This window comes from Coregonus lavaretus (genome assembly GCF_964263955.1).
Source record: "Coregonus lavaretus genome assembly, chromosome: 26".
NCBI classification, from domain to species: domain Eukaryota; kingdom Metazoa; phylum Chordata; class Actinopteri; order Salmoniformes; family Salmonidae; genus Coregonus; species Coregonus lavaretus.
Window position 1 is genome coordinate 21,579,770 of NC_140013.1, and position 27,775 is coordinate 21,607,544.

General features: G+C 43.6%; 1 protein-coding gene across 1 annotated transcript in view; it reads left to right on the plus strand.

Annotated features, from left to right (window-relative positions):
- Positions 1-585: 585 nt before the first annotated feature.
- Positions 586-27,775, plus strand: part of LOC311101400 (BICD family-like cargo adapter 1) — a gene marked incomplete at its 5' end in the record, with an annotated part of 37,483 nt that continues 10,293 nt past the window's right edge. The window contains 5 exons of the mRNA XM_084142533.1: positions 586-837; positions 6,424-6,639; positions 23,969-24,088; positions 24,458-24,604; positions 25,693-25,875. Of these exons, the coding sequence (XP_083998659.1) occupies positions 586-837; positions 6,424-6,639; positions 23,969-24,088; positions 24,458-24,604; positions 25,693-25,875 (918 nt within the window). The remainder of the gene's footprint in view (positions 838-6,423; positions 6,640-23,968; positions 24,089-24,457; positions 24,605-25,692; positions 25,876-27,775) is intronic.

Sequence of the window (27,775 nt, forward strand, 5' to 3'; positions counted from 1 at the left end):
GCCGTTTGTTCAAGGACTGACTCACTGGTATGAAAGAGAACATGACTGAGACAGAGGCATCATGAAGATGACAGAGAGGGAAGGTCAACAAATGTCTAATACTCTATATCTAATAGGTGACTATTAGTTAGGCCAATTGAATAGCAATCTGATTTAGTCAGTTATTGGACAATAATAATAATAAACCATTTTCTAATTGGGATGAAAATGTTAGGCTAGCACACTTTTATTGCAGCGGACAGTAACTGATTTGAAGTGTCAATTGTATATGTTTAGGGTGGTACAAACATACTTCCGAAAGGCAACTGTTGCACAGCGCCGCGTCGGGACGCGCAGGTTTAAGGTGCAATGGATTCCCTGGGGACAAGTCTACTTTGACTCGCATCATACTGGAGAGACCGGCTTGTCAAACCACAGGTTCATTCGCACATAGGCTGTGGTAAAGCGCACCGGGGCTTAGGCAACCGCTAAATAGTTGTTACAATGAAACTGAATGACTGAGTTGACAAATATGGCACAATGTTAGGTTTTTAGATTTTAAATATCAAATATTATTATTAGGTTATTTCCATAAAATCAGGAGCTATGGATCGACTTGGTAAATGGAGTTTAAAACCGAAGAAGATGGAAGTTGAATTGGAGGATGATTTTTATTTGGATTATGATGCGGAAGAAATATCTGATTATCAAGACCCCAATGAACTTTTAGCTGCTTTAAATCAAAAGGAGGAAGACGTCCTTTTGGCGGCCCAGCTGGGAAATGCATTGCTTTTGGAAAATCGTCAGTTGAAGGAACAGCGCGACACACTTCATGAACAGTATGCAGACAAACTTGAGGTAAGAGAGACGTGTCAAAACAAACCCCTTGTGTTGTACGAGATGATGAAGTTTGTGAATGTGTCATGCGCGCTTGTTCCCATCTTCATTTTAATGAAAACATAATTTACAAGCGCATCAAATTTAGATCTTGAGAAGTAGGTCTACGCAATGAGTCAATTTGTAAACCATTGTTCAAGATTTCTTTCGAAAGGGTTTATTATTTTATTTTATTTAGGCTAGGTTTTTCTCATTTTCTTTACATTTCTCAGGCGACTATGTGACTGCAAATGTGTGACAATTAATCACTGAGAGAATTATAACATTATAGTTAAGTACGATACTGGTTTCTAACTACCTCACTACTCTGGCATGTTGATAATCATTCCAGACAGAGCAAGTCACAGTATCAACCAATGTTTTGACTATGTTAACAGCCATTGATATACGGTGCATTTCGCTGCACCTGCAATAACATCTGCAAAACGTGTACACGACCAATACTATTTTATTTGCTGTGTTGACATATAAAACAAGGGAAACAACAACAAACAAGTCTTTACATCATGCAAGTATTTATAATACAATATACTATATAAGTAGGCAATTATAAAGCAGCACAATTTCACCAAACTTCAGGTTCACCTTTGATAATATTCACTAAGATATCATAGGTGGATGGATGGATCTAGTATTCTTAGGGGGCTACCGCCATGTGATCATGAGCTAAAGAGGCTAGCTCGTCCCTCTTCAAAGGAGATGTCATAAGAATGTACTGAGTCTGAGCTTCCTCGTAAAACAAAGACCAATGTTATTACACACAATGCACTCTTTCTCTGCTCTCTGAAAAGCTCTTTTGTGTTTGTGCGATAAGCCTGAGTTCCACGCACCCGGTCCCCTCCCTTTCACTCACAGGGTTGCCAATTAATATGGACATCTCATTAGAACAGCACATAGATGTATTCAATAAATGGCTCCCTCCATGTGAGGACAAGTATATACAGTGCCTTCAGAAAATATTCACACCCCTTGACATTTTCCACATTTTGTTGTGTTACCGCCTGAATTTATAATGGATAAAATTGATAATTTCGGTCACTGGCCTCCACACAATACCCCATAATATCAAAGTGGATTTTTATTTATTTAAAGTTTTGTGACGTTTTATTACATTTCACATTCACAGATGTGGCAGGCATAAATAATATAATATAATAAAATATAAAACAAAACAAACAAATTTGCAGCAGCACTATATGTGATCATGTTAGCTATTTCCAGCTTTAGCTCAGACAACAAGCAAATAATTAGTTTATACAGCACCTTACACAACATGTATATACACTAATTTCCCTAATCATCCCATTCACTCTGTCCAATTTGAAATATAATTGAGGATTGGAGACCAGAGTCTATCAAACCTGGGCTGTCTCTTGCGGAGGTCATAAGTGAGCTTTTCAAGAGGAAGAAAGTCAACAATCTGGTCAATCCACATTTTAAATGTAGGAGAAGAATTAGAAGCCCACAGTAGGAGAATACATTTCTTAGCAAAGTGTGTGATACTCATAAACACATTTTCTCTGTCTGGATCAAGAACAAAGTCCTGCTGGGCATTAAGAAGATAGAGACACGGGGTCATATCAAACTGTACATCTAATATTTTCTGTGCAGCAGTATGTATAGATTGACAAAATCTGGTAATCTCTCTACAACTCCAAAATACATGCATATAGGTTCCACTTTCAGAGGTACATCTTTTACAAGCAGGAGACATTTCTGTATTCATTCTATGGAGTCTCACTGGAGTGTAATAAAATTATATAGGCGTCCTTCCTAACTCAGTTGCTGGAGAGGAAGGAAACCGCCCAGGGATTTCACCATAAGGCCAATGGTGACTTTAAAACAGTAACAGAGTTTAATGTCTCTGATAGGAGAAAACTGAGGATGGATCCACAACATTGTAGTTACTCCACAATACTAACCTAATTGACAGACTGAACATAAGAAAGCCTGTACAGATCACAAATATTCCAAAACATGCATCCGGTTTGCAATAAGAGACAAAGTAAAACTGCAAAAAATGTGGCAAAGAAATGTACTTTATGTCCTGAATACAAAGCGTTATGTTTGGGGAAAATCCAACACATCACTGAGTACCACTCTTCATATTTTCAAGCATGGTGGTGGCTGCATCATGTTATGGGTATGCTTGTCATCGGCAAGGAATTGGGAGTTTTTTATGATAAAAAGAATAGAGCTAAGCAGAGGCAAAATCCTAGAGGAAAACCTGGTTCAGTCTGCTTTCCAATAAACACTGGAGACAAATTCACCTTTCAACAGGACAATAACTTAAAACACAAGGCGAAATATACAGTTGCTTACCAAGACGACATTGAATGTTCCTGAGTGGCCTAGTTACAGTGTTGACTTAAATCGGTTTGAAAATCTATGGCAAGACTTTAAAATGGCTGTCTAGCAATGATGAACAACCAACCTGACAGAGCTTATACAATCCATGTGTGCAAAGCTCTTAGAGACATACCCAGACTCACAGCTGTAATCGCTGCCAAAGGTTATTTGTCATACATTTTTTGCACTTTAACATGACAGAGTATTTTGTGTAAATCATTGATAAAAAATTAAAATTAAATCAATTTTAGTTGCACTTTGTAACACAACAAAATGTGGAAAAAGTCAAGGGGTGTAAATACTTTCTGAAGGCACTGTAACTTCGAATCCAATATTTGTAGGGGAATGGTGTTACACAGTCTGTGCCTAAAATGTCAGTGTAGCCGCCAAAGGAACAAGAAAAGGAGCACAGTCAGTATACTTGTAGAGTAACACAGTCAGTATACTTGTAGAGTAACACAGTCAGTATACTTGTAGAGTAACACAGTCAGTATACTTGTAGAGTAACACAGTCAGTATACTTGTAGAGTAACATAGTCAGTATACTTGTAGAGTAACATAGATAGTATACTTGTAGTCTCTGGTGGGCCTTGTTAGAGGTATGTGAGGGTGTTTGTCTTAAAGCTCCAAGGGATGGCTCATGCAGCATCTGCAGTTTGTATCCCTTTCACTCTCACAAGGTCTGAATATGTAGCAAAAACAGTAAGCATAAGATGCCCAGTCTGTATCTGGATAGGATTCACATACCCGTCTATAAGTATCCCTGGCTTGCTCAGTGTATAATATTGGCCACAAAAAGAGCCACATAAGTATGTGAGACCATCACTCTTCTTTAGGAATATTTCCTCAGGTCAGCATTGAAATTTACTGGCCATCATGAAGTAATGTAGTTGCAGTTATCACCCAGTCTCTCAGATTTACAATGTTTCTCTTACTGCTACACTGTATGGAATTACATAACCTTCCCAGAGAGGGCTGTTGCTCTCCTAGATCCAATAAGTGTCTGTAGCAGCCAGGGATGAATCCACAGTAGGAGACAGATGTTTCAGAGACAGTTTTACTGCTGTCTGTGTGGATGGATATATCTAATGTAGGGCTGTCTAGGCCTCAGAGGTGCAAGAACATGGATATTGATATAGGCCAGTCGCCAAACCGATTTATTGGTGTACTATTATGAAATAATTATAGTTTCTATTACCTTACATAAAGTATATAACAGATTTGTGATTATGTCATAGTCTAACCCACCATGTCTGGACTTCGATGCTGTGTGCTCTATAGGGTTTATAGATACAATAAAAAGATAGCAGGAGTGTACCAGACTGGCCGACTGGTGAAATACCAAGTGTGCATCACCTAGCTTCAATAAGTACACAGTAATAACTCAGTAACAGCTACTGTACAAATACTCTTAGATGTTCTCATTCAGTCATTTCATGGATTAAAATGATATACAATGCCTTGCAAAATTATTCATCCCCCTTGGCGTTTTTCCTATTTTGTTGCATTACAACCTGTAATTTAAATTGATTTTTATTTGGATTTCATGTAATGGACATACACAAAATAGTCCAAATTGGTGAAGTGGAATGACAAAAATAACTTGTTTCTAAAAATTCTAAAAAATAAATAGCGGAAAAGTGGTGTGTGCATATGTATTCACCCCCTTTGCTATGAAGCCCCTAAATAAGATTTGGTGCAACCAATTACCTTTTGAAGTCACATAATTAGTTAAATAAAGTCCACCTGTGTGCAATCTAAGTGTCACATGATCTGTCACATGATCTCAGTATATATACACACCTGTTCTGAAAGACCCCAGAGTCTGCAACACCACTAAGCAAGGGGCACGACCAAGCAAGCGGCACAATGAAGACCAAGGAGCTCTCCAAACAGGTCAGGGACAAAGTTGTGGAGAAGTACAGATCAGGGTTGGGTTATAAAAAAAGATCAGAAACTTTGAACATCCCACGGAGCACCATTAAATCCATTATAAAAAAATGGAAAGAATATGGCACCACAACAAACCTGCCAAGAGAGGGCCCACCAAAACTCACGGACCAGGCATTGGAGGGCATTAATCAGAGAGGCAACAAAGAGACCAAAGATAACCCTGAAGGAGCTGCAAAGCTCTACAGCGGAGATTGGAGTATCTGTCCACAGGACCACTTTAAGCCATACACTCCACAGAGCTGGGCTTTACGGAAGAGTGGCCAGAAAAAAGCCATTGCTTAATGAAAAAATAAGCAAACATGTTTGGTGTTTGCCAAAAGGCATGTGGGAGACTCCCCAAACATATGGAAGAAGGTACTCTGGTCAGATGAGACTCAAATTGAGCTTTTTGGCCATCAAGGAAAACGCTATGTCTGGTGCAAACCCAACATCTGTCATCAATCCGAGAACACCATCCCCACAGTGAAGCATGGTGGTGGCAGCATCATGCTGTCGAGATTTTTTTCATCGGTAGGGATTGGGAAACTGGTCAGAATTGAAGGAATAATGGATGGCGCTAAATACAGGGAAATTCTTGAGGGAAACCTGTTTCAATCTTCCAGAGATTTGAGACTGGGACTGAGGTTCACATTCCAGTAGGACAATGACCCTAAGCATACTGCTAAAGCAACACTCAAGTGGTTTAATGGGAAACATTTAAATGTCTTGGAATGGCCTAGTCAAAGCCCAGACCTCAATCCAATTGAGAATCTGTGCTATGACTTAAAGATTGCTGTACACAAGCGGAACCCATCCAACTTGAAGGAGCTGGAGCAGTTTTGCCTTGAAGAATGGGCAAAAATCCCAGTGGCTAGATGTGCCAAGCTTATAGAGACATAACCCAAGAGACTTGCAGCTGTAATTGCTGCAAAAGGTGGCTCTACAAAGTATTGACTTTGTGGGGGTGAATAGTTATGCACGCTCAAGTTTTCTGTTTTTTTGTCTTATTTCTTGTTTGTTTCACAATAACAAATATTTTGCATCTTCAAAGTGGTAGGCACGTTGTGTAAATCAAATGATACAAACCCCCCAAAAATCAATTTTAATTCCAGGTTGTAAGGCAACAAAATAGGAAAAATGCCAAGGGGGGGTGAATACTTTCGCAAGCCACTGTAGCAGTGGTATCAGTCTCCTAATCACAGACCAAAGAGACCCCCATTGGCATGCATTCACTGTGCCCATCTGTTTGTTATATGTTGCCCACAGGAGCTGGAGCAGGGCAGGCACGATCTGCGGGTGAAGCTGGAGGGGTGTCAGTCTGGGTGGGTGAGCCAGGTTGGGGACCTGGAGAGAGACGTGAGGGATCTGAGTGGCCAGGTGGACAGGCTGACCCAGGCCCTGACCGACGCAGACAGGGACAAGACCAGGGCCCAGGAGGAACACGCAGAACACACCCAGTGCCTCAGAGAACAGCTCAGCACCGTGCGTACCTACCACCCCTTCACACCTGGGTCATGTTCATTAAGCACCAAATGGAAGAAAACTAAATTAATTTAATCCACTAGCAATAAGCCCAGCAAAGAAGGCTAATGTTTTGACGCTAGCCTTTAAGGAATGCTGTACATAAGACCCATTGTTATTTTGGCCATATAAAGTGACACATGAAAATATTTCTCTATTAAGGCAGAAGTAAAGAAAAGACAGCCACTGTAACACATTAACTTTAGTGAAACCTAACCACTCAAGCTATGCCTGGGGTTAGAGCCAACAGCAGATAAGGTGGGGTGTTACCCAATCTACCTACTGAAAATAAATGTAATGTACAAAGACTAATGCTGTATAAAGCAAGGCCACAGATATTAGGTAATACATAGTAATAGCATCTAGTAAGTAATACACAGGCAGTACATACAGTTGAAGTCGGAAGTTTACATACACCTTAGCCAAATACATTTAAACTCAGTTTTTCACAATTCCTGACATTTAATCCTAGTAAAAATTCCCTGTCTCAGGTCAGTTAGGATCACCACTTTATTTTAAGAATGTGAAATGTCAGAATAATAGTAGAGAGAATAATTTATTTCAGCTTTTATTTTTTAAATCAGATTCCCAGTGGGTCAGAAGTTTACATACACTCAATTAGTATTTGGTAACATTGCCTTTAAATTGTTTAACTTGGGTCAAAAGTATCGGGTAGCCTTCCACAAGCTTCCCACAATAAGTTGGGTGAATTTTGGCCCATTCCTCCTGACAGAGCTGGTGAGACAGGTTTGTAGGCCTCCTTGCTCACACACACTTATTCAGTTCTGCCCACAAATGTTCTATAGGATTGAGTTCAGGGCTTTGTGATGGCACTCCAATACCTTGACTTTGTTGTCCTTAAGCCATTTTGGCACAACTTTGGAAGTATGATTGGGGTCTTGAGAGGTTGCTTCAATATATCCACATAATTTTCCTTCCTCATGATGCCATCTATTTTCTGAAGTGCATCAGTCCCTCCTGCAGAAAAGCACCCCCACAGCATGATGCTGCCTCCCCCGTTCTTCACGGTTGTGATGGTGTTCTTCGGCTTTCAAGCACCCCCTTTTTCCTCCAAACATAACGATGGTCATTATGGCCAAACAGTTCTATTTTTGTTTCATCAGACCAGAGGACATTTCTCCAAAAAGTAAGATCGTTGTCCCCATGTGCAGTTGCAAACCGTAGTCTGACTTTTTTATGGCGGTTTTGGAGCAGTGGCTTCTTCCTTGCTGAGCGGCCTTTCAGGTTATGTCGATGTAGGACTCGTTTTACTGTGGATATAGATACTTTTGTACCTGTTTCCTCCAGCATCTTCACAAGGTCCTTTGCTGTTGTTCTGGGATTGATTTGCACTTTTCGCACCAAAGTACGTTCATCTCTAGGAGACAGAACGCGTCTCCTTCCTGAGCGGTATTGTCACAACTTCCGCCGAGGCTGCCTCCCCTCCTTGTTCGGGCAGGCTTCGGCGTTCGTTGTCACCGGCTTACTAGCCACTGCCGCTCCATATATCATCATTCCATTTGTCTTGTCTTATCAATTACACACACCTGGTTCTTATCCCCTCATTAGTCTGTGTATAAGTGTTCCTTCTGCCCCCTTGTCCTTGTGGGTGATTGTTTTATGTGAGTTGAGTGTAGCTCGGTGGAGCTACTCGGTCCTTGTATTGCCGGGGTAGATTGTTCCCCTGTGCCTGTATTTTGTTATCGCTATACAGCGCAACTGTGTACGACAGAATAAACTCTGTATTCGGTGATTTACCCTCCTGCGCCTGACTCCTTCTAATCACAGAATCACCCACCCGCTATGTAGTCAGCGGGAGAGGAGCGCATGCCTGGAGTCGTGGCACGGGTCCAGGAGCATTCCACGATGCTGGCCAGCTTGGGGGAAGCGATGGATCGAGTTCTTCAGGTCATCCAACGCCTGGAGAGGAGAGGACCCGATCTGTTGAGACCAGCTGGCCAACCGGATCAATTGGGCGGCAGGTAGCTTAGTGGGTAAGAGCGTTGTGCCAGTAACCGAAAGGTCGCTGGTTCTAATCCCCGAGCCGACTAGGTGAAAAATCTGTCGATGTGCCCTTAAGCAAGGCACTTAACCCTAATTGCTCCTGTAAGTTGCTCTGCATAGAGCGTCTGCTAAATGACTAAAAAATTTAAAATGTAAAAAAGGGATCTAGCCACCCACACACCAGCACCCGGAGGGATCCAGATATCCCGACCACGGGAGTTCGACGGGACGGCGGCGCTCTGCCAAGGATTCCTCCTCCAACTGGAGCTCTACTTCTCCAGCATCATGCCGGCCCCATCGGAGTGGGAGAAGATGTCCGTCCTCGTTTCCTGCCTCTCGGGGAAAGCCTTGGAGTGGGCCAACGCGGTTTGGAATGAAGGAGGATCCGCGTTGGAGAACTACAGGGAGTTTGCTCGCCTCTTTCGGGCTGTCTTCGATCACCCGCCCAAAGGTCGAGAGGCGGGCGAGCGGCTGGTCCACCTGAGGCAGGGTGACGAGGACCGTGCAGTACTTCCCTTTGGAGTTTTGGACTCTTGCAGCGGGGTCTGGGTGGAACGAGCGGGCCCTGATCGACCATTTCCGGTTCCATCTGCGGGAGGACGTCCGATGGGAGCTAGCCTGCCGGGACACCATGTTGTCCTTCACACAACTGGTGGACATGGCCATCCGTTTGGACAACCTGCTGGCAGCCCGTTCCCACACCGGCCGACTCGGATCCCGAGCTGATGGAGCTGGGTGGTGCCGCCGTCCGAGAGAGCGGAGGATGACAGCGATAGTGCAACTCTGGTGGCACGAAGGGACAGTACACCACACGTTGTCGTCAACGCTCTTTTGGGTCTGGAGGTGGCAGGCAGGGCACTCTTGCATCACCCCAGGTATCGAACACCCACACTCGTTCAGAGCCCTCTGCTGCACACTGTACCCTACCCATCTACTTTTCCGATCACATGGTAGTTCTCCAGTGTAAGGCGCTAGTCGATTCAGGCGCGGCTGGGAACTTTATGGACAGGGCATTCTCACACCGTCAAGGCATTTCATTGGTTCCGCTATCCATTCCATTCCATCAGAGCACTTGATCGTCGACCATTAGGGTCCGGGTTTGTTCAGGAAGTTATTGCACCAGTCACCATGATTACCCAGGAGACTCATTGTGAGCAGATCATTTTTTTAAATGATTGAGTCCCCTGCTTTCCCTGTGGTATTAGGTATCCCATGGTTAGCACTCCACAACCCCACCTTCTCATGGCCGCAGAGGGTTCTCACGGGGTGGTCGCGAGAGTGTCAAGGTAGGTGTCTAGGTGTTTCCGTTGGTGCAACCACAGTGGAAAGTCCAGACAGTACCTCCACCGTGCGCATTCCCCCCGAATACCTCGATTTGGCGCACACGTTCTCAAAAACGCAGGCTACCAAGTTACCACCTCATCGGGTGGGGGATTGCGCGATAAACCTCCCCGGGTAGACGCTGTACCTCCCAGGAGTCGTGTACCCCCTGTCGCAGGCTGAAACGGTGGCTATGGAAACATACGTCACCGAGTCCCTGCGCCAGGGGTATATACGTCACTTCACCTGCCTCCTCGAGTTTCTTCTTTGTGAAGAAGAAAGACGGCAGTCTGCACCCGTGCATTGATTATCAACCACTGAATAAGGAGATGATCAGATTTAGTTATCCTCTCCCCCTCATTCCGTCAGTGATCGAGTCAATGCATGGGGCGCGCTTCTTCACCAAATTAGATCTCAGGAGTGCGTACAACCTGGTGCGTATCCGAGAGGGAGATGAGTGGAGGACAGCATTCAGCACAACCACGGGGCATTATGAATTCCTGATGATGCCCTACGGTTTGATGAATGGTCCATCCGTCTTCCAGTCCTTTGTGAACAAGGTGTTTCGGACATGCTTGGTCGCAGTGTAGTGGTATACATTGATGACATTTTACATTTTAGTCATTTAGCAGACGCTCTTATCCAGAGCGACTTACAGTTAGTGAGTGCATACATTTTTCATACTGGCCCCCCGTGGGAATCGAACCCACAACCCTGGCGTTGCAAGCGCCATGCTCTACCAACTGAGCTACAGGAGGCCTGGTGTATTCCGCTACGTGCGCCGAGCATGTGTCCCTGGTTCACAAAGTGCTGGCCCGACTGTTGGAAAATGACCTTTATGCCAAGGCAGAGAAGTGTATGTTTTTTTCCACTAGTCCGTCTCCTTCCTCGGATACCGCATTACCACCTCAGGTGTGGAGATGGAGGGAGATCGCATTTCAGCTGTGCGTAATTGGCCGACTCTAACCACGGTTAAGGAGGTGCAGCGCTTCCTTGGCTTCGCCAACTACTATCAGAGATTTATCTGGGGCTTTGGCAAGGTCGCAGCTCCCAATACATCCCTGTTGAAGGGTGGGCCGTCCCAGCTCCCCTGGTCTGCTGAGGCTGACCTTCAGCAGACTGCGGGGTCTGTTCACCTCAGCCCCAGTACTGGCCCACCCCGATCCATCACTACTGTTCGTAGTAGAGGTGGATGCGTCCGAGGTAGGGATAGGAGCTGTCTTATCCCAACGCTCGGGCACGCCACCCAAGCTCCGCCCCTGTGCCTTCTTCTCTAAGAAGCTCAGCCCAACGGAGCAGAACTACGACGTTGGTGATCGGGAGCTGTTGGCTGTTGTCCGAGCCTTGACCGTGTGGAGGCATTGGCTCGAGGGGGCGAAACACCCTTTCCTCGTCTGGACGGACAACCATAACCTGAAGTACATCCGGGCAGCGAGGAGGCTGAATCCTCGCCAGGCCAGGTGGGCCCTATTCTTCACCCGGTTCGATTTAACACTGTCATACATCCCGAGTACGAAGAACGTGAAGGCAGACGCATTGTCACGGCTGTATAACACAGAGTAGAGACCCAGAGACAACACCCCCATCCTCCCGGCCTCCTGCATCGTAGCGCCGGTAGTATGGGCGATGGATGCGGATATAGAGCAGGCATTACGCACAGATCCATCTTCACCTCAGTGTCCAGCTGGGCTGCGGTACGTGCCTGCTCTTATCTGTGATCGGCTGATCTACTGGGCACACACGTCACACTCCTCTGGTCACCCAGGTATCGGTCGTAAAGTGCGCTGCCTGACCGGAAAGTACTGGTGGCCTACCTTGGCTAAGGACGTGAGGGTGTATGTCTCCTCCTGCTCGGTGTGCGCCCAGAGTAAGTCACCTAGGCACCTCCCAGCGGGTAAGTTACAACCTTTACCAGTTCCACAATGACCATGGTCTCACCTAAGTGTTGATTTCCTGACTGATCTTCCCCTCTCCCAAGGTAACACCACCATCCTGGTTGTTGTGGACCGCTTTTCCAAGGCCTGCTGCCTCCTTCCTCTGCCCGGTCTCCCCACGGCCCTGTTTACACACATCTGCCGGCACTATGGGGTACCAGAGGATATAGTGTCTGACCGAGGTCCCCAGTTCACATCCAAGGTCTGGAAGGCGTTCATGGAACGTTTGGTCAGCCTGACCTCTGGGTTCCACCCTGAGTCTAATGGGCAGGTGGAACGGGTAAATCAGGATGTGGGTAGGTTCCTGCGTTCCTACTGCCAGGACCGGCCGGGGGAGTGGTTGGTGTTCTTGCCATGGGCAGAATATGCCCAGAACTCTCTCCGCCACTCCTCTACTAACCTAACGCCATTCCAATGTGTTTTAGGTTACCAACCGGTTCTGGCACCGTGGCACCAGAGCCAGACCGAGGCTCCTGCGGTGGATGACTGGTTTCAGCGCGTGGAGGAGACGTGGGACGCTGCCCATGTTCACCTCCAACGCGCCGTGCGTCGTCAGAAGGCCAATGCTGACCGCCACCGCAGTGAGGCCCCGGTCACCGCTCTCGACCCGGAATCTTCCTCTCCGCTTGCCCTGCCGGAAGCTGAGCCCGCTGTTTGTGGGGCCGTTCAAAGTCCTGAGGAGAATCAACGAGGTCACCTATAGGTTATTACTTCCCCCTGATTACCGTATTAACCCCTCATTTCATGTGTCTCTCCTCAGGCCGGTGGTGGCTGGTCTGCTCCAGGAGTCTGAGGTGCAGAAGGTTCCTCCACCTCCTCTGGACATTGAGGGGGCCCAGGCGTACTCTATCCGTTCCATCCTGGATTTGAGGCATTGGGTGGGGTGCCTTCAGTACCTCGTGGAGTGGGAGGGGTACGGTCCGGAGGAACGGTGCTGGGTCCTGGTGAGGGATATCCTCGATCCCTCCCTGTTGCGGGATTTCCACCGTCACCATCTGGCTCGCCCTGCTCCGCGTCCTCCTGGCCGTCCCCGAGGCCGGGGTCGGAGGCCGGGGTCGGCGCGCTGCTGGAGCTGCCCGTCAAAGGGGGGATACTATCACGACTTCCTTTGAGGCTGCCTCCCCTCCTTGTTCGGGCAGGCTTTGGCGTTCGTCGTCACCTGCTTACTAGCCACTGCCGCTCCATATCTAATCATTCCATTTGTCTTGTCTTGTCAATTACACACACCTGGTTCATATCCCCTCATTAGTCTGTGTATAAGTGTTCCCTCTTCCCCCTTGTCCTTGTGGCTGATTGTTTTATGTGAGTTGAGTGTAGCTCGGTGGAGCTAATCGTACCTTGTATTGCCGGTGTAGATTGTTCCCCTGTGCCTGTATTTTGTTGTTGCTATAGAGCGCAACTGTGTACGACGGAATAAACTCTGTATTCTGTGATTTACCCTCCTGCGCCTGACTCCTTCTAATCACACTCATCACAGGTACGACGGCTGCGTGGTCCCATGGTGTTTATACTTGCGTACTATTGTTTGTACAGATGAACGTGGGACCTTCAGGTGTTTGGAAATTGCCCCCAAGGATGAACCAGACTTGTGGAGGTCTACATTTTTTTTCTGAGGTCTTGGCTGATTTTATTTTATTTTCCCATGATGTCAAGCAAAGAGGCACTGAGTTTGAAGGTAGGCCTTGAAATACATCCACAGGTACACCTCCAATTGACTCAATTATGTCAATTAGCCTATCAGAAGCTTCTAAAGCCATGACATCATTTTCTGGAATTTTCCAAGCTGTTTAAAGGCACAATCAACTTAGTGTATGTTAACTTCTGACCCACTGGAATTGTGATACAGTGAATTATAAGGGAAATAATCTGTCTGTAAACAATTGTTGGAAAATGACTTGTGTCATGCACAAAGTAGATGTCCTAACCGACTTGCCAAAAAAAAATGATGTCATGGCTTTAGAAGCTTCTGATAGGCTAATTGACATAATTTGAGTCAATTGGAGGTGTACCTGTGGATGTATTTCAAGGCCTACCTTCAAACTCAGTGCTTGACATCATGGGAAAATCAAAAGAAATCAGCTAAGACCTCAGAAAAATAATTGTAGACCTCCACAAGGCTGGTTCATCCTTGGGAGCAATTTCCAAATGTCTGAAGGTACCACGTTCATCTGTACAAACAATAGTACGCAAGTATAAACACCATGGGACCACGCATTCGTCATACCACTCAGGAAGGAGACGCGTTCTGTCTCCTAGAGATGAACGTACTTTGGTGCGAAAAGTGCAAATCAATCCCAGAACAACAGCAAAGGACCTTGTGAAGATGCTGGAGGAAACAGGTACAAAAGTATCTATATCCACTGTAAAACGAGTCCTATATCGACATAACCTGAAAGGCCGCTCAGCAAGGAAGAAGCCACTGCTCCAAAACCGCTATAAAAAAGCCAGACTACGATTTGCAACTGCACATGGGGACAAAGATCGTACTTTTTGGAGAAATGTCCTCTGGTCTGATGAAACAAAAATATAACTGTTTGGCCATAATGACCATCGTTATGTTTGGAGGAAAAAGGGGGTGGCTTTTCAACCCCGCCATCCTTTCACTACTTGGAGTAAATTAGTGAACAACAATGCCCAGGCCTCTACTTCCGGTCTATACTTACTATCTACACCTTATGGACACAGTTAATTTTACAATAATTATATTATATATATATATATATATATATATATATATATATATATATATATATATATATATATATATATTTTGCTCCTGAACTTCTTCTACTCTCAACCTCTCCAATCATTTTCATGATGTCCATCCGGTTTGCTTCTATATGCCATATCTTTCTAACTGTGCTCTTTCCCAAAAGCTCCCAACATACAACCTATATACTTATTATGGACACAGTATGCTTACATTATTAGCTATCTTTGTTATTATTTGTTGTTATTTGTTATTAGTCCCATCCTTCAACTCTATTCAATACCTCCCATCTATCTCTTAACACCATCCATATAGGATTTCTATTTGCCATATATATTTCAACCGTACTGTGATGTTTTACAAAAGTTCTGAACCTTTCTATTCTCATTGCTTCTACAGATTGTGAATTAAAAATATATTTTTTTGCTAAAAGTATTATTATATTATTGATCGATTGACTATGACTTTTCAGATCACCCAGTAATGCTATCTGCAAGGTTAGCTCCAGGTAAATATTGCAATCCTTTAGCCATTCCTGGACTTAAATTGAAAGATTCTAATTTTTGAATCCGGTGTCGTTTTGCGTGTCAGTTCATAAACACTATGCCATGGAATCGGTACGTCAAAAATCTCTTCCCAACTATTTTGCAATCTATATGGGACGGCTGTCAATCCTTTGGTCCTTAAGTGAAACTGATATACTTTTTTATTTATCACAGTTTTCCTTAACCAATTATGTTCTTTAATGGAAGGCCGACAGACAAGTTCCTTACTTTCTCCCCCTTCCACTTTTCTCTTCCACTTTTGCGGTAAGGCTGCAATTATTTGGTTGTAATTTTGGGTAGAGCAGACATTTCCATATGTTTTTGTTAGCTGCATGTGCGACATAACTCCACCAGTCCTACCGATATCATTTACGAAGATTATACCTTTTTTAAACATTCTGTCAAAAAATAAAGGTTTTTTGTCAATTAGTATATTTGAATTTAACCACAATATTTGTTGCATTATTTGTTCTGTCGTTTCTGGAGGATTAAATTGAAATTGCAACCAACTTTCTATGGCTTGTTTTAGAAATAATGATATTTTGGAGATGATTTCCTTTTCAAATAACTGCAAATGAGTTGTTTTAATCTGAATAAAGGGAAAAAGGCCTTTCTTGAACATTGGGTGAGACAATCTTACTAATTTGCTTGAGAACCAGTTCGGATTTAAGTATAACTTTTGTATGACTGAAGCTTTTAGTGATAGGTCTAATGCTTTAATATTTAATAATTTCTGTCCTCCGAATTCATATTCATTATATAAATATGCCCTTTTAATTTTGTCTGGCTTGCCGTTCCAAATAAAATTTTATATTTTTTTCTCATATAATTTAAAAAACTGTTCGCTAGGCGTAGGCAAGACCATAAGCAAATAGGTAAACTGGGATAATACTAAAGAGTTAATCAGGGTGATTTTTCCACAAATTGACAGGTATTTTCCTTTCCATGGTAGTAAGATCGTATCTATTTTTGCTAACTTTCTATTAAAATGTATTGAAGTGAGATCATTTATTTCCTTTGGGATATGTATTCCGAGTATATCCACATCACCATCAGACCATTTTATTGGTAAACTACATGGTAATGTAAAATTTTTATTTTTTAGTGATCCGATACGTAGTATAGTACATTTGTCATAATTTGGTTGTAATCCAGAGAGGTTAGAAAATGTATCTAGATCCTCTATGAGATTGTGGAGGGATTCTAGTTGTGGATTTAAAAGAAAACATGAATCATCAGCGTACAATGACACCTTTGTTTTTAAGCCCTGGATTTCTAATCCTCTGATATTATTATTGGATCTGATTTTAATAGCTAACATCTCGATGGCCACAATAAATAGATATGCCGATAGTGGACAGTGAAGCACGGGGGTGGCAGCATCATGCTGTGGGGGTGCTTTGCTGCAGGAGGGACTGTTGCACTTCAGAAAATAGATGGCATCATGAGGAAGGAAAATTATGTGGATATACTGAAGCAACATCTCAAGACATCAGTCAGGAAGTTAAAGCTTAGTCGCAAATTGGTCTTCAAAATGGACAATGGCCCCAAGGATACTTCCAAAGTTGTGGCAAAATGGCTTAAGGACAACAAAGTCAAGGTATTGGAGTGGCCATCACAAAGCCCTGACCTCAGTCCTATAGAACATTTTGTGTGCAGAACTGAAAAAGTGTGTGCGAGCAAGGAGGCCTACAAACCTGTCTCAGTTACACCAGCTCTGTCAGGAAGAATGGGCCAAAATTCACCCAACTTATTGTGGGAAGCTTGTGGAAGGCTACCTGATACGTTTGACCCAAGTTAAACAATTTAAAGGCAATGCTACCAAATACTAATTGAGTGTATGTAAACTTCTGACCCACTGGGAATGTGATGAAAGAGATAAAAGATGAAAAAAATAATTCTCTCTACTATTATTCTGACATTTCACATTCTTAAAATAAAGTGGTGATTCTAACTGACCTAAGACAGGGAATTTTTACTAGGATTAGATGTCAGGAATTGTGAAAAACCGAGTTTAAATTGTATTTGGCTAAGTTGTATGTAAACTTCCGACTTCAACTGTTTATCCATATATATATAATTTACTACATTCGCACACACTGTATATATATTTTCTGTTGTATTTTTGACTTTGTTTTGTTTACCCCATATATAACTCTGTGTTGTTGTTTTTATCGCACTGCTTTGCTTTATCTTGGCCAGGTCGCAGTTGTAAATGAGAACTTGTTCTCAACTGGCTTACCTGGTTAAATAAAGGTGAAATAAAATAAATAAAAATAAATAAATAAAAATCCACAATGATACCTAATATTAACACTACGACACCTGTTTGTAAAGGTGAGGTCCTGGGTTATCCCTATAAATTATGTACCTAAGACTGGAAGCTTGTCGTTGCGATCAACAAGGTATTTTATAGTCTCTTATCAGTTTAGTAGGTACAGTAGAACTTATTGGCTAAAGTAACAGGTTCTTGTGTACTAGGCTAGCAACCTTGAGTGGGCCGCTAGACTAGTGCTCTGCCAACTTACAACAAGGGTGTTGTTTTGTATTGCTGAATGTTATGATTGTGACGTAAACGTACAGTTAGTGAAACACATGACTAACCACCTGGCTGTCGTAAGCATGGAAGTTGAATATCTAACTCCAGTCCAGTGCACAGACATAAGGCAATGGAAAAAAGCACAACCTCCTTTTGACTCTTCAGTAGTCTTCAGTTCAGATAGAGGAACCATCACCGTCACTCCACCCTGTGTAGAGGAAATCTCTTCTATTTATCACTCACAGTCCCCCAAAATGGGCAGGAAAAGGTCTATTTACAGGAGCTATCTCTCAATCTGAGTTCTGGAGGAGGAGGAAGTGGAGAGAAGTGGGTTCATTCTACTGGCTGGCTTCCACCATGGGTGACTCTGAGTTCTCTGGAAATGTAAACGTAAAAGAACAGCTAGAGAGTAATACTTCAGACGCTGTTCTTGCGGAGAGGAAAGGTTTGAAGAGTGTTTCACTCGCTCCGGTCGCTGACATCTTCTTACCGGACGTGGTAGTGAACGGTGGTGGTGGTACCCCTCTCTCCAGGTGTGCAGCACTGCCTGGCATGGTGAGTGTGTGTAAGAGAGAGAGAGAGAGAGGGGGGGGGGGGGGGGGGGGTTGTATAACTATACAATCGGTGTACCTAAAGAGAGATATCAATATGGTCTGTGTACAGCAGTGTCTAGGTGGGACAGTATGTCTGGTTGAAGTGGTTCTATAGTACCAGGGTCTGATTGGCCTAACTGTAGTGTGTGAGCTTAGCCAGAGCATGACAGGAATCTGGGGGGGAGGTTACCACACAGTCAGCCTGAGAGCGTGAGATCTCCGATATATCACCCAGCCAGGAAAACGGATATCCATTTCAGCTCATAAATACACTATATGTACAAAAGTATGTGGACACCCCTTCAAATTAGTGGATTCGGCTATTTCAGCCACACCTGTTGCTGACAGGTGTATAAAATCGAGCACACAGCCATGCAATCTCCATAATCAAACATTGGCAGTAGAATGGCCTTACTGAAGAGCTTAGTGACTTTCAACATGACACCGTCATAGGGTGCCTACCTTTCCAACAAGTCAGTTCGTCAAATTTCTGCCCTGCTAGAGCTGCCCCGGTCAACTGTAAATGCTGTTATTGTGAAGGGGAAACGTCTAGGAGCAACAACGGCTCAGCTGCGAAGTGGTAGACCACAGAAGTTCACAGAACGGGACCGCCAAGTGCTGAAGCGCATAGCGCGTAAAAATCGTCTGTCCTCGGTTGCAACAATCACTACTGAGTTCCAAACTGCCTCTGGAAGCAACGTCAGCACAAGAACTGTTCGTCAGGAGCTTCATGAAATGGGTTTCTATGGTCGACCAGCTGCACACAAGCCTAAGATCACCATGCGCAATGCCAAGCGTCGGCTGGTGGGGTGTAAAGCTCGCCGCCATTGGACTCTGGAGCAGTGGAAACACGTTCTCTGTAGTGGTGAATCATGCTTCACCATCTGGCAGTCCGACGGATGAATCTGGGTTTGGCAGATGCCAGGAGAATGCTACATGCCCCAATGCATAGTGCCAACTGTAAAGTTTGGTGGAGGAGGAATAATGGTCTGGGGCTGTATTTCATGGTTTGGGCTAGGCCCCTTAGTTCCAGTGAAGGGAAATCTTAACGCTACAGCATACAATTATATTCTAGGCGATTCTGTGCTTCCAACTTTGTGGCAACAGTTTGGGAAGGCCATTTCCTGTTTCATCATGACAATGTTGACCTCAACCCCATTGAACACCGTTGGGATGAATTGGAATGCCGACTGCGAGCCAGGCCTAATCGCCCAACATCAGTGCCCGATCTCACTAATGCTCTTGTGGCTGAATGGAAGCAAGTCCCGCAGCAATGTTCCAACATCTAGTGGAATGCCTTCCCAGAAGAGTGGAGGCTGTTATAGCAGCAAAGGGGGGACCAACTCCATATTAATGCCCATGATTTTGGAATGAGATGTTTGACGAGCAGGTGTCCACATACTTTTGATCATGTAGTGTATTTCTAGAGACCACTAGATATGCTTACTGTTGCTGTTCACCTCGGTTGTAAAGGAAGTGTGCAAACTATGTTGATCTTCGCCAGTCAGAGACTGGTTCGTTATCAGGTTTTGCTGTATATATAAATGTTATTCATACAGTTGAGTGTGAGATGAAATTTGTATTTAGACATCTATGACTGCCTGGCAGTGTCATTGTTATTGTTTGATTCTCTATCCTGTCAGCAGTTTTCAACTTGAACATGCAAATTATACAAAAGTATTGATGGATCTTGGCCTCACTGTTCCATAGAATGCCTAATAATTATTCCTCTGTGAACAATGCTTCACCCAGAGTCTAGCATTCACTTCTGTTAGTTCTAGTGTACTTCATACAGATTTTCTGTGGAAGCTCAAGTCAAACACTTGCATTGAAATAACATGATGTAGACATATTTTTGGCGAAGGAACGTGTTACTCTGAAGGGAGTACGGTTACAGTTTCATAAGATGGAAATGAGAACAACCCTTGGTTGATTAAATGTGTAGCCTATCTCTCTGTTTGGTAGTACCTTTTCAGAAATGACGTTATTGTCCAATCTAACTTACAGGAAAAGGCCTCCAAGGAAATCATTTATTTTTCCAACATAAGAAAAGAAACCAGTGCACATGTCTCAAACAAGGAAGTGAGTAAAATTGCTTTTTATCACTTTAGTGATGAATCATGCCATTCTACAGGTGAAAAATACATTAAACCACAAAGGGTTTAGCTAAGGCTTTCAACTTTAGATTTAGACACCAATAAAATTACTCTGTAACCTGAAACACCCTCACTTTTCTTTGGGATATGGCCAACAGGATGATTTCCATGGTGAGGGCACCTGTTATATCCCTCACTCCTGATTTATGTTTATGTAAAATTAGACACCCTTGTTTGACCTTTGACTCAGACAGCGTTACACTGCTTAGAGAGGGAGGCGCTAGGAAGAACTATCATTGTAGAAGATATAAATCTATCACTCTTTCCATTGAGGGGGTTCCTCACATGATGTTTGTGCTACTGCTATCTATGAGCCCTCCCATCCCAGGGGGATGCTATGCTTTGTCCCACCACTCTGAGAGGTCCCTTGGGGTCTACTACTCCGGTAGGAGTCATCTGCTATGTGCATCACAGTTTAGACAAGGGAAGGCCAAGTCTTGGAGCTCAAGGGGGGGTTGTGTTTGATTTTGTGTCCCTAACAAATGGAGCGTCCCTCTGTGGATTCCTAGTGGGCCGCTTGCTCCATTGTCCATAGTCAGGCCAAGATAAGCCATGGATTGGACTCTGGGGCTGATTGACGCAAACGTGCATCCTTGCCACTCCCCCTATAGTGTGTGTCTACATGCCCCCTGTTTTTGTTTCTGTCCTCCAATGCTCATTCAACTACCCAGCCTCCCCCACCCCCCCAATAACATCCCCAATGTTTTGTGCCTAACATGGCATGGTGATGTCACTGCCAAGACCAAGATTCCCCAGTCGCTCCATCTGCTGTGGCCCGTTCATCCTGTATTGTGTGTGTGTGATGTGTGTGTGTGTGATGGGAGCTGACAGGGGCCCGCCATACTGCTGAGTCAGGGGGACCAGGGGTGTGTGTGTGTGTTTGGGGGTGGGGGTTAGGGTTAGGGGGCCAAAGAACTGGCACAGTGCCAATACATTCCTGTCTCTCTCGCTTTTGTATTTGGAAATGTTTTTATTTTGTTTTTTAACAAGCCCACAAAATGAGTTCTACATTGAAACCTATGGCATATAACCTTTTTAGTAAAGGAGAAAACTTTTGTTTTCCTCAAAACTCTCGGTATACTCTTAGAAAAAAGGGTTCCAAAAGGGTTCTTCAGCTGTCCCCATAGGAGAACCCTTTTTGGTTTCAGGTAGAACTCTTTTTGGTTCCAGGTAGAACTCTTTTTGGTTCCATGTAGAACCCTCTGTGTAAAGGGTTCTACATTGAACTCAGAAAGTTTCTACCTGGAACCAAAATGGTTCTACCTGGAACCAAAAAGGGTTATTCAAAGGATTATCCTATGGGGACAGCCAAAGAACCCTTTTAGGTTCTAGATAGCAATTTTTTGTGTAGTGTAGGCATATGTCAATAATTGCTTACTATGCCATCTTGTAGTTAATGGAACAACGGTCCCACAGAGAGAAGTTTCTAGTTATTTTGTTATGGCGAAAACATAAGCACATGTGCTGGAGGCAATAACCATTCCTCTGACTGTATTATGTGATCTTAGTTTTCCATTTTCAGCATAGCTCACAGCAACCAATAATACAGATTCACTTATTTAATATCTATGATTTTATATTACACTTCCTCATATTATGTCTATTTTAGATATTTATCTCTGGATCTAATATCTAGTAACTTAAATGTCTCTACCATTTTTAGTCTCAGGTATTTTCATCTCATGTCTCCTGAACCTGGTGCCTCTTTCTCTGGTCTCTCCTGTCTCTCTGTATGTATTTCTAATACCCCTCTCCTGTCTCTCTGCATGTACAGTGGTGTGAAAAAGTGTTTGCCCGCTTCCTGATTTGTTTGCATGTTTGTCACACTTAAATGTTTCAGCTCATCAAACAAATTTAAATATTAGTCAAAGATAACACAAGTAAACACAAAATGCAGTTTTGAAATGAAGGTTGTTATTAAAATCCAAACCCACATGGCCCTGTGTGAAAAAGTGATTGCCCCCTAGAACCTAATAACTGGTTGGGCCACCCTTAGCAGCAACAACTGCAATCAAGCGTTTGCGATAACTTGCAATGAGTCTTTTACAGCGCTGTGGAGGAATTTTGGCCCACTCATCTTAGCAGAATTGTTGTAATTCAGCCACATTGGAGGGTTTTCGAGCATGAACTGCCTTTTTAAGGTCATGCCACAGCATCTCAATAGGATTCAGGTCAGGACTTTAACTAGGCTACTCCAAAGTCTTCATTTTGTTTTTCTTCAGCCATTCAAAGATGGACTTGCTGGTGTGTTTTGGATCATTGTCCTGCTGCAGAACCCAAGTTCGCTTCAGCTTGAGGTCATGAACAGATAGCCGGATATTCTCCTTCAGGATTTTTTGGTAGACAGCAGAATTCATGGTTCCATTTATCACAGCAAGTCTTCCAGGTCCTGAAGCAGCAAAACAGGCCCAGACCATCACACTACCACCACCATATTTTACTGTTGGTATGATGTTCTTTTTCTGAAATGCGGTGTTACTTTTACGCCAGATGTAATGGGACACACACCTTCCAAAAAGTTCAACTTTTGTCTCGTCAGTCCACAGAGTATTTTCCCAAAGGTCTTGGGGATCATCAAGATGTTTTCTGGCAAAAATGAGACAAGCCTTAATGTTATTTTTGCTCAGCAGTGTTTGTCTTGGAACTCTGCCATGCAGGCCATTTTTGCCCAGTCTCTTTCTTATGGTGGAGTCATGAACACTGACCTTAACTGAGGCAAGTGAGGCCTGCAGCTCTTTGGATGTTGTTGTCGGGTCTTTTGTGACCTCTTGGATGAGTCGTCGCTGCACTCTTGGGGTAATTTTAGTCGGCCGGCCACTCCTGGGAAGGTTCACCACTGTTCCATGTTTTCGCCATTTGTGGATAATGGCTCTCACTGTGGTTCGCTGGAGTCCCAAAGCTTTAGAAATGGCTTTACAACCTTTTCCAGACTGATGGATCTCAATTACTTTCTTTCTCATTTGTTCCTGAATCTATTTGGATCTCAGCATGATGTCTAGCTTTTGAGGATATTTTGGTCTACTTCACTTTGTCAGGCAGGTCCTATTTAAGTGATTCCTTGATTGAGAACAGGTGTGGCAGTAATCAGGCCTGGGTGTGGCTAGAGGAATTGAACTCAGGTGTGATAAACCACAGTTGAGTTGTGTGATAACAGGGGGGGCAAACACTTTTTCACACAGGGTTTGGATTTGGTAGGTTTGGATTTTGTTTTCCCTTAATAATAACAACCATTTCAAAACTGCATTTTGTGTTTACTTGTGTTATCTTTGACTAATATTTAAATTTGTTTGATGATCTGAAACATTTAAGTGTGACAAACATGCAAACAAATAACAAATCAGGAAGGGGGCAAACACTTTTTCACACCACTATTTCTAATACCCCTCTCCTGTCTCTCTGTATGTATATCTAATACCTCTCTCCTGTCTCTCTGTATGTATATCTAATACCTCTCTCCTGTCTCTGGTGCCTGTCTGTGTTGCGGTCTAGGCGATGGAGGTGGAGAGGGCGATGACCAGTGAGCTGCAGACCCTGAAACAGGAGCTTCAACAGAGAGGCCACCACAACAGACCACAGGACGAGGAGCTGCTCAGTGCCATGAGGGAGCAGGTAGGCTACACACACACACACACACACACACACACACACACACACACACACACACACACACACACAGTTTTGTATTGCTATCCTTGTGGGGAACAAATAATTGATTCCCATCCAAAATCCTATTTTCTCTAACCCCTAACCCTAAATCTAACCCTAACCTTAACTCTTAACCTAACCCTAACCCTAAGCCTAACCTTAACCCCAAACCCCTAACCCTAAAATAGCGTTTTTCCTCTTGGTGACCAGCAAAATGTCCCCAATTGTCAGAATTTTTCTTGTTTTACTATCCTTGTGAGGACTTCTGGTACCCACAAGGATTGTTAAACAAAAACACACACACACTTTATCTCGCTCCCTGTGTGGGTCCAGGTGGTGCGTCTGTCCCAGAAAGAGCAGGCTCTAGAGGAGCGGCTGGAGAGTGTGTGTCAGGAGAACGCAGACCTACGAGACAGCCTGGCCTTCCTACACACACGCATAGCTCTACAGGACCAACACAACCAGCAGCAGAGCCAACAGGTAAAAACACAGAATATAGTTTTGGTATCTTTCTCCTTGTTTACTCACTAATATCACGTCAATAGTGCACAGTTGCCTAAGTGACCCTGAGATACACTTTGGTAATTGGGGTTTAACAGCAGCGTAATTTCCACTCTCTGAGTATGGCAGTGGTTCCCCCTCCCCTCCCACCCAAAGAAATAAAAACATGTTTTTTTAAAGGAACTAAACTTACTCTTGAAAGTTGTAATAGTAGAATGCACAAGGGGCAATTTCGATATTGGGTAGTGCATCATCAGTTCCTCTTGTCATGTCAGTCATTGCATACCTTAGAGAGCTATTTATAACTTGTCAGAAATGTCCAGATCAACTAGCCCATGTCAGCTTTTTTATGTAGTTTTTTTTGCCCATAGATATTGTTGTAATGTTTTTGTCACTGAAATATCACATGAATACACATTAGACATGACAAAATATGTAGAATTGCAGGAAATAAGCTTTAAACCTGCAAAATTCTCTCCACCAAAAAGAGAGGTGTGAACAGTTTGTGTCATGAACAGTGCTTGTGCCCATAGAAATAAACATGGCGCGTGTGCGTGCGGGATAAAAAGTTTGGGAACCCCTGATCTATGGAAAGCTTTGCTTTAAAATAGACTCATCCCTCCCATTGTCACATGTCATTTCAACTTGTAATGCTGGATTCCACACATGTGCCGTAGTGGAGTTTCTGCACCAGGCTGGTTCAATGGCGGTTTACATTTTTGACATAGCTTTTCCAATAGCACTGTATGTTGATATAGTGCACATATTGTGTAATATGTGATTGATGGATGACATTTGTATGCTATGTATACTTGTGTGTCTCTAGCGCTAGATCTGCTTTTCAATAGACAAACTGATGGGGTCTGAATCTCAATGTGTTTGCATAATGTGGTTGATTTTAGATGACACTGACCAGACCTTATGTATCTCTCTTTGTGTGTGTTTCCCTCTGTATGTTTTTCTGTGTGTGTGTGTGTGTGTGTGTGTGTGTGTGTGTGTGTGTGTGTGTGGATGTGTGTGGATGTGTGTGGATGTATGTGCGTGTGCCCCTCTCTGCGTGTGTGTAGCTGGCGGAGGCATGGCAGGAGGCTGCGACTGCGAGGGGGCGTTCCCAGCAGCTGCAGGTCCAGGTGGAGGAGCTTCAGGAGGAGGTCTCCCTGCAGGACAGGAGTAGCCATGGAAACACATCCCTACTGTCTGAGCTGGAGACCAGTCTGGACACCATGGGCCTGGGCCATGACAGAGAACAGGTAACACTATAGAAACTAGGAGACATGGGACCTGGGACATAGGATACAGGGAACCTAGGACAAAGGCAAGGGTTAGCACACTTATCCTCGGTTAATACCCTTGGTACATACATAGTCTTAGTACATAAATCAGATAGAACCCTTTTGGTTCCAGGTAGAACCCTTTTAGGTTCCATGTAGAACCCTTTCCACAGAGGGTTCTACGTGGACTCAAAAGTGTTCTACCTGGAGCAAAAAAGGGTTCTCCTATGGGGACAGCCGAAGAACCATTTTGTACCCTTTTTTCTAAGAGTGTATAAAGTATGAGGTGTTAGAAAGATACATAGAATACTGAGATACACAAACATGCAATCAAAGTCCACTACCTGTATGTAATAGGAATTTCCTGGTGAACAAAAAGGAGAGCAGTCTTTTCTGGTTTATTACAAGTTGCAACAGGGAAACACCACCCAGCACAGAAGCAGAGAAAATAACTGGCCTCTTGGAGACAGGCCCTTTATATCCTAATCACACAGCACCAAATGTTCTGTAAACACCAGCCTGAGAGGCTTGTAGGAAGTCAAAGCAAAAAGGCAGTGACTTTGTCAGCTTCTACAGAATCACACAGTGCCCATAGAATGTCATCAATACAATAAAACAGTGAATAATCAGTGTGTCTGGCGTCAATCATTATCAACAGATATGAGAATAATCCATAACATTCAGCATCAAGTCTAGTGACCATCAACCCGCACCTTGAGTGTCACAAATTGAACACTGGAAGTGATGTGTATTACAGAAACTCTAAATATGCTAAAGATGGTGTTGATCACTTAAATATTCCCATGACACTGTAATGGAAGAATGATACATAGCAACAGAACGTTCTGGGTATGTTCTTGGTGACTCTGTGTGATGGTACAGTACCAACCTCTGTAAAGGAACACTTCTTACCTTGTCTGTCCTGTCTTCAAAGAGAAAGAAACAACAAGGGCAACATTATTTGTGAGAGCTCTGCCACTAGCTACTGAGGTGTGAACGTATTACAGCTCCTGCGTACGGGGTACAATTAGTAGAAAACATTGTGATAATGAATGCTTGAAACCAAGCCTAAAAGGTGAGAAAGAAAGAGACAAATTCTGTCACATTTCGACTGTCTGATTCTGTCATTATTTCGGTTTGTTTTCTTCCATACCAGGAAACTGATCTTTTAGTGAACCCATGAGTCATTCGCTAGTCTACATTTCCTGCTTGGTTGAATCACCTAAGCTAGATGGATCTTTCTACCTCGAACTGTCAGAGAGCACACACATTCAGTCAGGTTTTGTGTTAACCTTTACGGGATCGGTGTCCCTTATACGGGATGGTTGTTGCTCAATATGCGATATGTGACTAGAATTGTGTTGTAAACAACAGCCAACTTTCCGGGACATAGACATGTCTTATATGGGCAGAAAGTTTTAATTCTTGTTAATCTAACTGCAGTGTCCAATTTACAGTAGCTATTACAGCTAAAAAATGCCATGCTATTGTTTGAGGAAAGTGCACAACAACAAAACACTTTTATCATGGCAACTGGTTTGGTACATTCACCTCTGAAGGTAAATAATGTACTTACATTCAGTAATTTTGCTCTGATTTGTCATCCTGAGGGTCCCAGAGATAAAATCTAGTGTAGTTTTGTTTGAAAAATCAATTTTTATATTCAAATGTAGGAACTGGGTTCTACAGTTTGACCTCTGACTCCACACCCACCCCGCCCGGCCATCTAGATGTGTAAAGGTTAGTGTATTTTCTGTAGGGAAGCTAATGATCCATAATTTATGACATTCCTGGGAGTGTGCAAACTTAAATATTGTATTACCATAGCATTGTTGTATGTTCTCTATAGTTATGTACTTGAAAACCAATTCGGCACATT